This window comes from Erithacus rubecula (assembly GCF_903797595.1).
Source record: "Erithacus rubecula genome assembly, chromosome: 22".
Taxonomy (NCBI): Eukaryota; Metazoa; Chordata; class Aves; order Passeriformes; family Muscicapidae; genus Erithacus; species Erithacus rubecula.
Genome location: NC_136674.1, coordinates 9,773,603 through 9,788,346, shown reverse-complemented (window position 1 = coordinate 9,788,346; position 14,744 = coordinate 9,773,603). Strand labels below are relative to the sequence as shown.

At 51.3% G+C, this 14,744-nt stretch overlaps 2 protein-coding genes across 4 annotated transcripts in view; both read left to right on the top strand.

The window, feature by feature from the left end:
• The window catches only part of LOC306811325 (S-adenosyl-L-methionine-dependent tRNA 4-demethylwyosine synthase TYW1-like), a 396,352-nt gene that overhangs the window by 188,035 nt on the left and 193,573 nt on the right, over positions 1-14,744 (top strand). The window lies entirely within an intron of this gene.
• Positions 1-14,744, top strand: part of CALN1 (calneuron 1) — a 139,241-nt gene that overhangs the window by 70,804 nt on the left and 53,693 nt on the right. For all 3 annotated transcript variants that reach the window (XM_079324938.1, XM_079324940.1, XM_079324939.1), the window contains one exon: positions 7,881-8,024. In XM_079324938.1, coding sequence (XP_079181064.1) covers positions 7,881-8,024 — 144 coding nt within the window. The remainder of the gene's footprint in view (positions 1-7,880; positions 8,025-14,744) is intronic.

The window sequence follows — 14,744 nt, the reverse complement described above, 5'->3', positions numbered from 1 at the left end:
ATCTTTTATCTTTTTTTCCTTGTATTATTTTTCTTCTTTCTCTTTTTTGCTCTTTTTCTAAAATTTTATTTTTCTTTTTTTCTGTCTCACTTTCTTCTTCTTCTTTTTCCTTCTCCATCGAGGCTGGGTAACACATTTTTCCCTGACCTTGCACATCCTGGGTTACAGAACTTGCAGGAAGCCTCACAGAATTCCTGGCTCTGGTCACCCACCTCAGGAGCAGCCCCAGCCTGGGGTGCAGGATTAGGCAGGACCCTGAGCCCACCCAGGGCAGCAGAGTTCTGGGGCTGCTCCCAGGACATTTCCATGGTCAATAATCCTTGGCAGGGAAGCCCAGGGGGAGCCTGTGCCAGTGGATGTGGCACAAAATGCTGATTTTTATGCAGGGAGCAGAGCTGGGCATTAGTTTGGGCAGCTCCCCCTGTCCTGGTGCTGCTGTTTATAATTCCAGGGCTGGGCATGGGTGTCCAAAAAACCCTCAGGAGTCTCCTGGTGGAGCTCCACAGAGCCAGGGATGCAGCAGGAGGGGAGGGCAGGGATCTGAGGAAAGGTTTCAAGCAGTGACTGACAGATGGTGAAACTCAGAACAGGAGCCCTCATGTAGGAATTCACATGGAATCATCTGTAGGGACAGGAAATTATCTCTAAGAACTAACATGGAGTTGTCTGTAGGAATTAACATGGGCTCATCTGTAAGAACAGGAAATTACCTGAAAGAATTGACATAGAATAATTTGTAAAAACTAACATGGAATCACCTCTAAAAATGACCATAGAATAATCTGCAAGAATAAAGATGAAATTTACTGTAGGAATTAACATGAAATCAACTATAAGAACACAAAATAACCTGTAGGGATTACCATGGAATCACCTGCAGGGATTACCATGGAATTATCTGCAGGGATTACCATGGAATTACCTGATGGATTACCATGGAATTACCTGCAGGAATTACCATGGAATTACCTGATGGATTACCATGGAATCACCTGCAGGGATTACCATAGAATCACCTGATGGATTACCATGGGATCATCTGTATTTATGTGATTGCTGCAGCGTGCACTGAAATATTTGATAAAGAATATCAAGATTGAAATATTTGGAATAAAAACGTTCTCAGCAGGCTGGAAGAGGTCCCTGGAGGCTGAGGTTGCTGCTGCTGGGGGTGACTTGGCCACCAAAGCTGCCCAGAGCAGACAGAGTCCCATTTCCCAAAGCTGCAGTCACTCCTCACTCTGGAATTTCCTTCTGAGGCTAAATTCCCTCATATACATTTGTCCCTTCCAATCCAAACCCTTCTGGGATTCCATGAGCTGAGTACTGCCCTCCTCTCTCCCAGCATTTTCCCCTCTCCAATCCCCTCCTGATTTCCTTCATTCCAAGCTCATCCCTGAGCCCAGCCTGGTCCTTTCATGGGCACTGAGAACCTGATTCTTCCTCCTGATTTTTGGGCAGGGTCACAGCACAGCCCCTCCAGCCCTGCCCACCCTGCCTCTGGTGCTCATCCCTGCTTGTCTCCAGCTGGGATTTCCATGGCAGGGAAATTTACAGGGAAGAGTGGACGCTGCTGTTTTGCCAAATTCTTCTGACCCCTGCAGGATCTCAGTGCTGCTGCTCCCCCAGCCGGTCCTCAGGGATTCTCCATCCTTAAAAACCTTCCCTTGGAGGGCAGATCTGGGAGCAGCAGCTCTTGTTCTGTCCTGCATTTCCATGGGAATGGGGGTTCCCAAAGATTACCTGGAAACCTTCAATCCGTTGAGAAGAAGAAGCACCAAAAATGTCTTTTCCACAAGAAAAGGATCTCTCCCCCGGAGAAGGGAGAGATAAACAAAAATCTGCCAAATCTCTGTCCAACAACCCCCTCTGGGGACAAAGCAGAGCCAGCCCGAGCTCTGGAGCTTTTCTGGCTGTGCCAGGCTGAGCAGCACGGGATTGTTTGTGCCGTGCCCGTGTCTGGAGCACCGCAGCCCTGCGATTCCTGCTGCTCATCCCATTCCTGCATCTCCTGCCCGCTTTGGGGATGCTGACAGCGCAGCCAGAGGCTGCGGAGCTCAGGGGATACGGCGAGAGCTCCACCGGGGGGGCTGAGCTGCTCACTGCCATCCCAATAACCAAGGGAAATATTTTGACATTTCCCATTGGAACACGTTCGGGGCGGGGGGGGGGGGGGGGGGGGGGGCGTTGCCATCAGATAAACCCGGGGTTATTTTGACACTTCGTTGCAATTTGCGGCGAGATAAAAAAACCCACCCAAAAAACCCAAGAGTGAGAATAGCAGATGGAGGGCTGGAAATTTCCATTTTTTTAGCCGTAGTAGCTCCAAGCCTCACTCCCGGTTCACTCGAGGACGAGCTGTTTGCAGCTTTCTGATGGTACTTGGGGGCCCCAAGTGCAATTAAGGACTGGGAGGTTTGGGGCGGTGTTATCTCGGCTCTTATCTCGCTAATGACAGCACCGAGCGCTGCTGCGGGGCAATTACACCTTTAGGGTGGGATTTACACCCCAGACCACCCGAGGGCAGCCAGGGGATGCCATGGAACGAATTCTCCAGGGAATTGTAATTCCTCCTCCAGGAGACACAACAGAATTGCGGTGGTTGCCCAGGGAAATCACTGGAAATAAACCTGGCCAGGGAGAGGAGATGAGCAGGAAGGTCGGGCAGGAGCAGGGGAGGGAGGGGAGGACGGATTTGGGGGGAAAGGGAAGGGAAGAGCTGGAGCAGTAGCAGGGGTGATGAGGATGGATTTTGGGGAGTAGGGCTGGAGCTGGGAAGGGCTGGAGCAGGAGCAGGAGCAGCGACAGGGTGGTGAGGATGGATTTTGGGAAGGAAAGGGCTGGAGCAGAAGCAGAAGCTGGGGTGATGAGGATGGATTTTAGGGAGGGAAGGGCTGGAGCAGGAGCAGTGTCAGGGGTGGTGAGGATGGATTTTGGGAAGGGCTGGAGCAGGAGGAGGAGCAGAGGGAGGGGTGGTGAGGATGGATTTTGGGGAGTTAAGCCCTTGCTGGGCCGGGTGTCAGGGCAGTGCTGTTTGTGCCCTTGGGAAAGGCAGTGAAAATTCTGCTTTTCCCAGGTTCTTCCCTCCTTCTCCCGGAGGAGGGGGGTGATTGGAGGGTGATGGGGAAGCTGTAGAGTGCAGCTGTTCAATGGGAGGAGAGAGAGGGAATGAATTAAAAGTAAACACATCTCCCCCTCTCCCTACACAGCTCTGGAATGCTCAAACAGTGCTGGGAAGGGAGTGCTGTGCTCTGAGCTCCTGGGGAGCAGAAATCTTCACACCCAGGGAGAAACTCAGGATAAACTTTCATGGGAACCTTTTAGGCTCTGCCCCTGCTGCCTCAGCCCCTTCTGTTCCCAAACCCTGACTGTTCCTTTCTCCTTGCTGTACTTTCACCCTTCCAATTCTTCCCAGCCTTAGATCATGTGGGAGTGTAATTCATGTTGTGGCCACTGCCTGTCTGAGGTCATTAACAAAGGTGTTAATCAGGATGATTGGGTGGCCAGGGTTGGATGGGGCTTAGAGCAGCCTGGGATAATGGAACAAGATGAGCCTTGGTCCCTTCCAACCCAAATCTCTCCAGAACTCTCTGATTCCATGGGGCAGGATGAATTTCCTGTTCTCTGTTTTTTTCTGAGATCTCTTCTTTTTTCCCCCTCTTATCCTCTAATACAGTTCTGTGTCAGCTGCCCACATTTGGGAGTAAATGAAGACACTGCTTAGGGAAAGAGGGATAAATACTGGGATTTCTGACTCCTCAGGGAGGGGAAATCCATGTGCTTGGTTTTCCCTGCTGCCATCCAGGCTAGGCATGGGGAGAGGGCAGCTCCTGGGGCAGCAGCACCTCAACACCCTGTGCTCCCTAAAGACAGAACAGGGCTCTGCTTCTCTGGAGCAGGGCAGAGCATCCCTGTGGAGGTGCTGGAATGGGAAAGATCCCAAAGCTGCTCTGAAGCCCCAGCAGTGTCTGTGGAGAGATTGACTCCATGGACCACATCCCCTCGCAGCTCTGAGCCAGGAGCATCTGTTGCCATGGTGACTTGGTGGGGAAAGTCATCTGGGGAAAGTGCTGCTGTATTTTTAGCTTTGGGTAATGAAATGTAACAGCTGGAGAGGGGCAGCCAGGGGCCACAGGGCCCTGGGGTGGGGTGTGGGAGCAGGGAGGGTGCTCAGGATGGGCAGCACCTGCAGGGCCCTGGGAAGAAGCCCTGGGAGGAGATAGGGATGGGGAGGAGCTGTTCCATGGGGAGATGGAGAGGAGGCACTGCCCGAGGTCACACTGCTCCCTGTACAGTGTGTTCAGCCTATAAATAGCTCACATCTACCTCTGCACAAGGTATTTATAGAGTGGGGAGGGGAAAAGGCTCTGTTTGGTGATGGGAGTGGATTTGGGAAGGATGTGCCAGGCTTGGTCGAAAGTTCAGGTCTTTGAGAGGAACAGAAAGCCCCAAATGGGGAGGGAGTGGGTTCTGTTCTGCTCAAGGCTCAAAGGTTGAGTGCTGTTAAAGCAGCTTTTGGGATGCGTGTGCCTGGACCTGCTGGGTGAATCGCCCTGGACAGCTGTGCTTTACCCCTGGCATTTACCCCTGGCATTTGGATCAGTCTCACTTGCATGTAAAGTTCTCCAGATTCATGTTTTACTTCCCAAAATCCTCTCCTGGCTCCTTGCAATGGATCACATTCTTCTGCCTTCAGCTGAGAGAAGTTTGTTTTCCCATGAGTTGATTTGGGTGTAATATTCACTGCACTGGGCTCTCAGGATCACACATGAAAGGAGATTTCCTGCAGCTGGCAGAGTCTGATGGGATTCAGGGATTCATTCCTGCTCCAAAGGCTCCTGGAATTATGAGCTGATGCTTTGAGCAGCCTCCCGCCTTTCCCTTCCAGCAGCCTGGCCAGGCAGGGAGACAAAGGCAATTCAGCTTCAGGAAGTCACAGCTGATGCAAACCTGAGCCCAGAGCGTAGAGATGGGAAATGTGACCCCAATATTCCCTGGAATGAATTGCCCCTCCTCTCTCTGCATCTCTGGGCTCTTGGGCTGGGTTAAAACTGGTTCCATCTCAGAGATAAGCACAGCTGGGGGGTGAGCAGCAGTCTGGGCAGAGCCTGGCCCCTGCCCAGGGAATTACCCAGGCAGGATCCTGCCCATGGGAACAGGGGCAGGTGCTGGGGGCAGGGCAGGGGCTGAACCTGGGCGAGGTGCTTTAGAAGCAGATTCTGATTTGTAAAGCTTTAAATAAAGCTTAGCAAAGACCACTAGAACCATTCGCTGGTGGGCTCTGATGCTCCTGCCTTTCTCCCAGGAACATCCAAGGGTTTCCTGCAGCCCCTCTGCCGGGTCTGGTGGCCCCCCAACACCTGGGGACAGGATAGGGGTGACTCTGGCAGCCCATGAAGGACTGGGAATATTTTCCTTAAAGCCTGAACTACTCCAGGCTGGCCAAACATTTTCCATCCTCCAGTTCCTGATGGAGAAATTTTTAATAAGTTTGGGTTTCTTTTCCCAAAAAACCTGCTGAGTTTTTCCTCCTGCTTCTCCAGTGAAATATTTTAAATGAAGGAGAAACTCCTCTGAGCAGTTTCAGGGGGCCTGGGGTGATCCTTACAACCCCATTCCCAGAGGGAGATGATTGAGCATCCCCTGATTCCTTCTCCAGGCACAGGGACTGCTTCACCAAAACTGAGGAATTGGCACCTTTTTCCCTCCTCACCTCCAGAGGAACAGGCTCCCAGCTGCTGGAAAGTTAAAATTTCCCTGGCATGTGCAACAAGGCAGATCTGGGAGTTTGGGGCTGTGAGCAGAGACATTGGATTCTGGATTGGTGCATTATGGAATCATGGAATATCCTGAACTGGAAGGGACCCCCAGGGATCACCCAGCCCTGCACAGACACCCCAACAATCCCTCCCTGTCCATCCCTGGCAGCTCCTGGAGCTCTGGCTGTGCCCATTCCCTGGGGAGCCTGGGCAGTGCCAGAAGCTCTGGGGAAGAGCCTTTCCCTAAAATCCAAACCAAACCTGCCCTGGCCCAGCCCTGCCCTGCCCTGGGTGCTGTCCCTGGCACAGAGCAGAGATCAGAGCTGCCCCTCTGTGTCCCCCACACAAGTGGAGAGGGGCTGCCACAGGCTGGAGGAGCTAAAAGTTAAACCAAAGTCAGATATCAGGAGCTGATCCAGGCTGAGGATGATTGATGGAAGTGATTCCTTATGTTCCATCAGTATTTTTATTGATCTGAGGCTGTTTAGTGCTGTAAAAACGTTCCAAATTAGAGAAAAGCTGTGAGAAGGATCTAGAGGCAGAAATCACCCAGGGTGACAGCAACAGGATGAGAGGAAAAAGCCTCAAGTTGTGCCAGCAGAGGTTCAGGTTGGATATTGGGAATTATTTCTTCACTGAAAGGGTGGCACAGGGTGGAGTCCCTGGAGGGGTTAACAGCCCTGGGGAGGTGGCAGCTGGGGACACAGGCAGTGGTGGCCTTGGCAGTGCTGGACTCGATCTTGGAGGGCTTTTCCAGCCTGGCTAAGGGTTCTGTGTCTGATCCTGGGATATCCTGTGTGCACAGGGACCATTACTCCAGAAACACAGAGTCACAGGATGATTGTCTGCATTGGCTTTTATTGCAGAGCTCTGGGAATCAGGGCTACAAACCCAAATCTGACTCTACATGGACCCTTTCATTACATAACTATATATTAATTATTAAACCCATGTTCTATTGTATACATTGATCTTATCCAAGAATAAATTCTTGCAATTTTCATCAGCTCCCCCAAACACCCTTTTTCATGATTCTTGTTGCAATTACATCGTTTCTCATGATTCTTATTACGATTAAACAATAATTCTATTCAATTACCAAACAATCATTATACTTAACAATCGTATTATTTATCATTTGATGATTATGCAGGTGCAGACAAAGCTCAAAGGGCCTGGTTCCCTTTCCCAGCCCTACCAGACCCAACCTTTCTTTCCAACCCCTGAATCTACTGAATACAATTCCCGAGTTTTAGAAACATTTTAACCCTACAGTATCAGGACTGCATGGAAGTTTGTGAGTGTGCATTAACATATCCTGATCATTCTGCCCCAGGATGATCAAATATTCACAATTGTTATAGATCATAAAGAGATTCAGCCGAATTAAGAATAATCAAAAATAAAGGATAATTTATTTCCTGACCGGAATAGGTCCACGACAGCCACAATCGTCAGGGACAGCGCCGAGCCCGGGGTCGGCCGGGTGAACACACTCTGATCCCAACTCCACCGCTCCGAATTCCCAAATGTTCACAAAACAGCCTGGTTAGCCCGGTTTTTATACATTTTTCCCTTGCCCTGAGCGGAGGAGCGGAGATCTTTGTCTTCTTTCGTCGTTCCGCATATTCATGTGGGTTTTTTTCTCTTCGTTGTGTTGGACAAAACCGTATTCAGGAGGACGATGAATTCTGCTGAAGGCGGTTCTGGTTTTCGGGAAGTGGAATTGAGGTGTAACTTGCAGGTTTTGGTTTACAGGAGGCTGGCATTGAGATGTATTTTCCCGATGGCTCTGGTTATTTTAGTCGTGGGTGCTTGTCGGGCTCTCATTGTTTGGGTGTTCCCTGGACGATTCCCGAAAGTGCCATCTCGGAGGCTGTGCTTATTTAATTGTTAATCCGGGCTGCCCTGCCTTTGTTGGATGTTACAATGATGTGATGTGTCCTTTCCATCCGTGGTCCTCTTTTTGGTTTCTGAGTTTTCTTTATTGTTCTATTTATTTTTTTAAAAAATTATTTAATTCATACAAGCATCGCTTATTCTACACTATAACACAACTTTACACGAATCTGCTGCTTCAGTGCCCCACCATAACAGCTCCTCCTGTGTCCCCTCCTGCAGAGATCCGGGAGGCGTTCCGAGTGCTGGACCGGGACGGGAATGGCTTCATCTCCAAGCAGGAGCTGGGCATGGCCATGCGCTCCCTGGGCTACATGCCCAGTGAGGTGGAGCTGGCCATCATCATGCAGCGCCTGGACATGGATGGTGAGTGCTCCCGGGGATTCACAGCCACAATTCCTGGTCACCAGGGGAAGGGTGGGAGGGAGCTGGGAGCTTCGCTTTAAGAGAGTGTGATGTGACCCTGCTGTGGGTAATCCTGGGCGTGAGGCAATCCATGGATGTGGGATCGGCTGGGTGGAGACAGAGCAGCTCTCACACAGTTCACAAATCCCAAAAATCCCTCCCTGGGCATCCCTGGCAGCTCCTGGAGCTCTGGCAGTGCCCATTCCCTGGGGAGCCTGGGCAGTGTCAGCACCTCTGGGGTGAGTACCTTTCTCTAAAATCCAAACTAAACTCTCTTGGCACATTTCTACCCCTGCCCTGGGTGCTGTCCCTGTCACACAGATCAGAGGTCAGAGCTGCCCCTCAGGAGGAGATGAGTCTTCCCTCAAATGAGAGGAGCTGTCCCAACCTGGAGGGGGACATTCCACAGCTGAAAAACAAACCAAAGTCGGGTGTCAGAAGCTGAGCCAGGCTGAAGGTGATGGAAGCAATTCCTTCAATGCCATCACCACCATGGAATATCCTGAGCTGGAAGCGACCCCCAGGAGCATCCCAGTCCAGACACCCCAAGAATCCCACCCTGCACAGAAAATCTTTGCCAAGCTCTCTGGACCTTTCCCTCTGCCTTCCTGGGCAGTGACACTTGCTGGGAGAGGAGCAGGATTCCCACCCAGCAGAGCTGCCCAGTCCCAGCCCGGAGCTGCTGTGCTGGAGCTGTTCTAGTGAGGTGTTGATTGCTCTGCTAGGAGAAGTTTTGAGGGGTGGAATGCTTCCCAGCCAAATCCTGCTGAGAGAGCTCATCAAACAATTACTGAGGGAATAAAAGCAACAGAACTCGAATTAGTGGGGAGAGGGAAATGCAGGATGGGGATGCCGGAGCCAGGCAGGAATTTCAGCTGCTGCAGAGCTCGCTCAGAGCTGAGCACAGTGAACATTCCATTAAAATGTCCTCGGCAGGGCAGGACGGGAGACCTTCCTGCTGCCAGCAGCGTGGGGGAAGCTGGGGTACAGATCCAGCCTTGTGTCGGGGCTGTGGCAGGGTGGAAATACTGAAATCCTGTCTGGGACTGCAGGGATCCAGGAGAGCAGGGAGATGCTGGAATTCTTGGGGAGACTGGAGAGCAGAGCCTAGGGAGATGGGGCAGTGAAGGCCTGGGAGATGTCCTGGGAGAGGCACAATTGTCACCAGGGGTGTCCAGCACAGAAAGGGCTTCAAAACCTGGCAGGGAGAGGAGACCCCTTGTGGGAATGATCTCATTCCATAAAGAAAAGGGGGGGGGGAAAGGAATCCATCACTTCTAAAAGGGGGGAAAGGAATCCATCATTTCTAAAAGGGGGGAAAGGAATCCATCACTTCTAAAAGGGTTTTGTCCAAAAATTGTAGTTTGCCCTTTGCTCTGCTGTGCTGGCCTTTCCTGGCAGAGAGGGACCCAGGCTTGGGTTTGGCAAAGCCAGGCTTAGTGTGCTGCCAACTCCTGGGGTCTTTTCCCGAAATTCTGAGCTTTTTTGGAAAAAGAGTGCTGGGACTTGGCTCCCAGTTCTGATTCATCTGCAGTCATTGCCTGACTCTGGCAGACTTTGGCACCCTTCTGTGCAGACTGCTGCTGTGGAGGGACCTGAGGTGGGGAGTGGAGTGAAACCTGGAGTGATGGAGGGATAAATTCCTGCTGAGGCTTTCCAGGGAGCTCTGTGTGCTTTCTGCAGGGAAGAGAGCTGATCCTCCAGCTCCAAACTGGTTGTACTGGTGCAGTGTTGTAGAAGGGCTTTGGGGGCTGGAGGAGGTCAAGTGGGCCATGGATTTAAAAAAATTTTAAAAAGTAAGGGAATGGGAAATTCCTGAGGCACTGAGCAAAGAGAGGAATGTTCTGTGAGAGATTTACCTTGCCTGCAAATTGAGTTATTGCTGCACAGCTTGAATTTATATTATTAGGGCTACTTTTTCTCCGATGGATTCTTCATCTTTTCCTGGGATTTAACTTGAACTATGGATTGAGAATGAGCAACAGCCTCCTCCTTCCTCTCCCACTGGGAAAGGCCAGCATTCAGTGCCCAGTGCTCCCAGGAACAGCCTGACCCTTCCCATATACTCCTGGGGAGTATATGCTGAGTTTTTCCAGGTTTTTACTTGGCATTAGATGGGTTGGAAGCTCAGATGGATGCAAGATCACACTCAGGGAGGAGTCTCCAGGGGTCAGGAGAGCCAGGGGGGAGGTGAAACCCTCTGCACATCCCTGGCCCGTGCCATGAGTTATGATGTGCTGGCAGGTGGAGCAGCCAGACATCCATTCCTTCCTTCCCATCAAAACTGCTGCCAGGGCCTGAAAATGAGCTAAGAGAATTGGCAGGGCTTGGGATTTAACCTGAGCCAGCCTGAGCAGCCACAACATCCACTTTTCATCAGCAAATTCCAAGGTGGCAGAGGGGCTGCACATCTGGCATGGCTGATTTCACTGAGGGATGGCAAAAGGCAGCAGCTGGAGCTGGGCTGGGCTGGGCTGAGCTGAGCTGGGCTGGGCTGGGCTGGGCTGAGCTGGGCTGGGCTGAGCTGGGTTGGACTGAGCTGGGCTGGGCTGGGCTGGACTGGGCTGGATTTCCCTGTTTTCTGTAGGATGGCAATGGAGGCAGCAGGATTGCCAGGCTGGGCACAGGGCTCTCAGAGGAGCCTCTGCAGAGTGTGCTGGGGCTGAGCAGAAAGTGACCTGGCAAGAGCATTTCACAGCTGAGTGCCACCTCCTGCCAGCCAGCACAGGGCGTGGCACAGGGAATGGCACAGGGAGTGGCACAGGCAATGAATGATACAGGGAATGGCACAGGGAATGGCACAGGGAGTGGCACAGGGAATGAATGGCACAGGAAGTGGCACAGAGAATGGCACAGGGAATGAATGGCACAGGGAGTGGCACAGGGAATGGCACAGGGAATGGCACAGGGAATGAATGGCACAGGAAGTGGCACAGAGAATGGCACAGGGAGTGGCACAGGGAGTGGCACAGGGAATGGCACAGGGAGTGGCACAGGGACACTGCTTCCCCCGTGTGCAGCTGCTCAGTGCCCCTCTCAGAGCTCCCATGGTAGCAGCACGGAAGGGATGCTCCATAATTCATCACTTTGGGAGGAGAAATGGGCTTAGGGAGGGAACCCTGCTGGAACCTGAGCAAAACCAGCCCTGGCACAGTTGGGATTTGGGTCAGGAGCCTTTCCTAGACGCCTGCATGGCTGCTGAGGGCACCAACATGCCACCAGCCTCTCTGCAGAGGGGACAGGCCAGCAGAGGGACATGCCACCAGCCCCCAGCCTGGCACTGCCAGCGTGCCCAGCAGTGGCTCTGCCGTCACCCCTCTGCATGCCCTGATTTCCTGGGAGTGTCCCATTCCCCCACTCCTCCCTGGAGGCAGGAGAGCAGCAGGGCTGGGGGCTGCCTGGGCAGTTGGATTCCCTACTGCAGGTATTCCATGATTCCAGGATTCTGCCAGGTGGAAGAAACATGGAAAATCATACAATTGGCATACTCCCCCCACTCCCCCCAGTTAGGAATCTCCTTGGAATATTTCTAGAGAAATCCTAATAAATCCTGATAACCCTCTTTTTGTGGAGTCTTTGTGCTGTGGCCCTGCTGGGATGGGAAGTGCCAGAACAGGACAGAAAGAAAAGGGATTTGCTGGGAAAAAATGTTTGTTTTTAGGGAGGGAGGTGAGGGCTGGGGGTTCTGATATTCCCATTATCCCAAAGTTTTGTTTGGCTGTTCCCACAGAGGTTGTTGGTGGATCTGGGCACCCCTCTGGGGTGCCTTGTAGGGAGCAAATATTTTGGTCTGGAAATACTCCCAGAGGTCATATCTGACCTTTATCCCATGGATTTCCCTAATTTTCAGCCATAATTCTGCATTTCATGGACACAAGTTGTGAGAGGGGCTCGTGCTTCTCTCTGCAATCTGGAATGTTTTGCCAGCACAGGGAAAGGGAAATATTTTATATATTTCTGTACTGGAAAAAAAGAATTATTTGTGAATTCTTCCAACTGGCAGCAATGCTGATAAAAACTCTGGGAAATGGCACATGGAATGTGTGGCCTTATGTGGGATTCCTCCTCTTTAAGCAGGATTTGCCATAAAAGAGATGAATGTGTGATTTAAGTGTCACAAATTGTTTAATTGGGATTTTTATCTGAGGAATAAAATGAGCACTTGGTGCACTAATTAGAGGAGCAGCTGTAAAAATAACTACAGGCTACCACAAGATGGGGGGAGGAAATCCAGCCCTGGATGCCAAATTATTTATTGGGGTGAGAATTGGGAGTATTTTGATGATGCAAAAGGGACCTTTCTGGTGCTTCTGGGATGGAGCAATGAAAAATGGGGGAATCTCAACTTGAAATTCTGGGAGAGTCATGGAATCATTGAGGTTGGAAAAGATCTCTGAGGTCCCTGAGTCCAACCTCCCCAGCACTGGCCATGTCCCCAAGTGCCACATCCTCAGGGCTGTTAAACCCCTCCAGGGGTGGGGACTGGGCAGTGTCAATGCCTCACCAGCCTTTCCATGGAGAAATGTTCCCAATATCCAACCCAAACTTTCCTGGCTGTTTCCAGAACACAACCTGAGGCTGTTGGGGATGTTCAAATCCATCCAGAATTGGTTTGGTGGCCATGGGGCCACTTGGTCCAAGGTAGGACCTGATGACCTTGGACCTTTCCAACATCAATAATTCCTTCCAGAACTTCAAACTGAGATTCCCCTCCCAGTTTTTCATTTCTCTCAAGGATGTCACCTCTCCAATTTTGCCACTACAGGTGACACACCCCAGAATGTCCCAGATTCTCTTTGCAAAGGGAAAATGTGACAGTGCCATGGCTGTGTGGTGTCACAGGTCACTGTGTCCCTCCAGGCACTGTCCTGCTGTCCATGACTTCCCCAGGGACACTAGAGATGGGGATGCTCAAAGGACATGGGCTGGGACATCTGGCACACAGCAAATCTCTCCTTCAAAAATGAAGTGTTCAGCTTTCCCCTGGGGCAGGCAGAAGGCAAATTCCTTGTTCTAAGGCTTGGACAAATCCCAGGATCACAGGATCATTAAAGCTGGACAAATCCCAGGATCAGTAAGGTTGGAAAAGACTTCCAAGATCATCCTGTCCAACCTCTGATCAATGAAATGTTGGCTTCTGTCCACAAGCTCAGCTTGAGCTGCCCTGTGTGGGACTGTGGTGACATTCCCAAGCTGGAAACATTTTCTCTCCTTCTTTTGTCTCTCCCACTTTTGTTCTTGGGGTTTTCCTGAGGTTTTTTACTGTTCTTTCCTTGTGTTTCAGCATGAAAAGAGCTGGATAAAATATTTTATTTTATATCTCAATATAAAATGTGTTTCAGTACAAAACAGTCCAGGCTGCTGGAGGGGAACCAGGAACCATTTCTGGGTTAAAATCAGAGTTCATAGAAGTCAGAGAATCTCAGAATCACAGGTTTGGGTTGGAAATAATCTTAAAAATCATCTCACTCCATCCCCTGCCATGGGCAGGGATCTTCCACTATCCCAGGTTGCTCCAAGCCCCATCCAGCCTGGCCTTGGGCATGCCAGGGATGGGGCAGATGGATTGTGATGGATTTGGGATTTGTCCTTTGATCTCAAAGTGATTTTTCAGAGTGAGAAATGATCCACCCACATTCCAGCCTGGCTGTCCTTTAAAATGTGTTGCTGAGCTGGGAATTTTGGGCATTGGGATGAATTTGATGAGACCTGTCTGGATTTACAGGGGCTGCTCTCTCCATGTCTGCTCTCATTTGGACAATGAGGATTATCACATTTTATCCCATTCTGTGTTCTCACTGCAGAAATGAGGAGTAATTACAGCTGCTGCTGCAGCCTGTCAGATCTTCAGCTCAGGAGCAGCAAGAGGTTCATCAAATCACACTGAATTATATCAAATTATACCAAATAAAATCCCAGCCTGCCTTTCTGAAGGGACAGCACAAAGGATTGAGCTGCAGTCCCCCCTGGAACCCATCCATGCTCTGGGTTTGATTTCTTCCTGACATGCAGCCCTGGGATGATTTTGGCTTCCCAGGGTGTGTGCACCCTGAGCTCTCTGCCCTTTCCAGGCGATGTAGCAAGTCCTGGGCAGTCTGGGGGTGCTCCTGCTGCTCTTGATCCAGAGCTGAAAATGGCTTTGGGTGCCCAGGAGGGATCTCAGAGGGGGCTGGGGGCTCTGGGGGCCCTCACAGCCCTGCAGGGCCCTGCCCTGGGGACATTGGTGACAGGGCTGGTCCCTGGGCATCCTGCAGCTCTCCAGAGCCCGTGTGGAGCTGCCAGGTGTCTGATGGGTTGTTATTTCTTACTGCAGATCCTGTTTTCTTTGGATTTCCCTCCTTGTTTGAGTGCTTGTGCTGGAGCAGGGATAGGTTCAGCAGGCTCCCTGTCCTCTCAGCCCTGTCTCCTGGCAGACACTGGGAGTCACAGGTTTATTTTTAGTGGGAAGCAAACCAGTCCTGTGGAGCTGTTCCCTGCAGGACCAGCCAAGGTGTGCCAGAGTGAGGAACTCTGCAGCTCAGTGTGGGATGGACAAACCCCCCCTGCTCCACCCTGCTGGAGCCCTGCAGCCCCATGGAAACCCCAAATCCCCTCCCTCTCCCAGGGATGTGTCTGTGCAATCCATGGATCTGTTCTGTGTGGTTGTCATGGAGCCACAGCAGCCAGATCCACACAACTGCT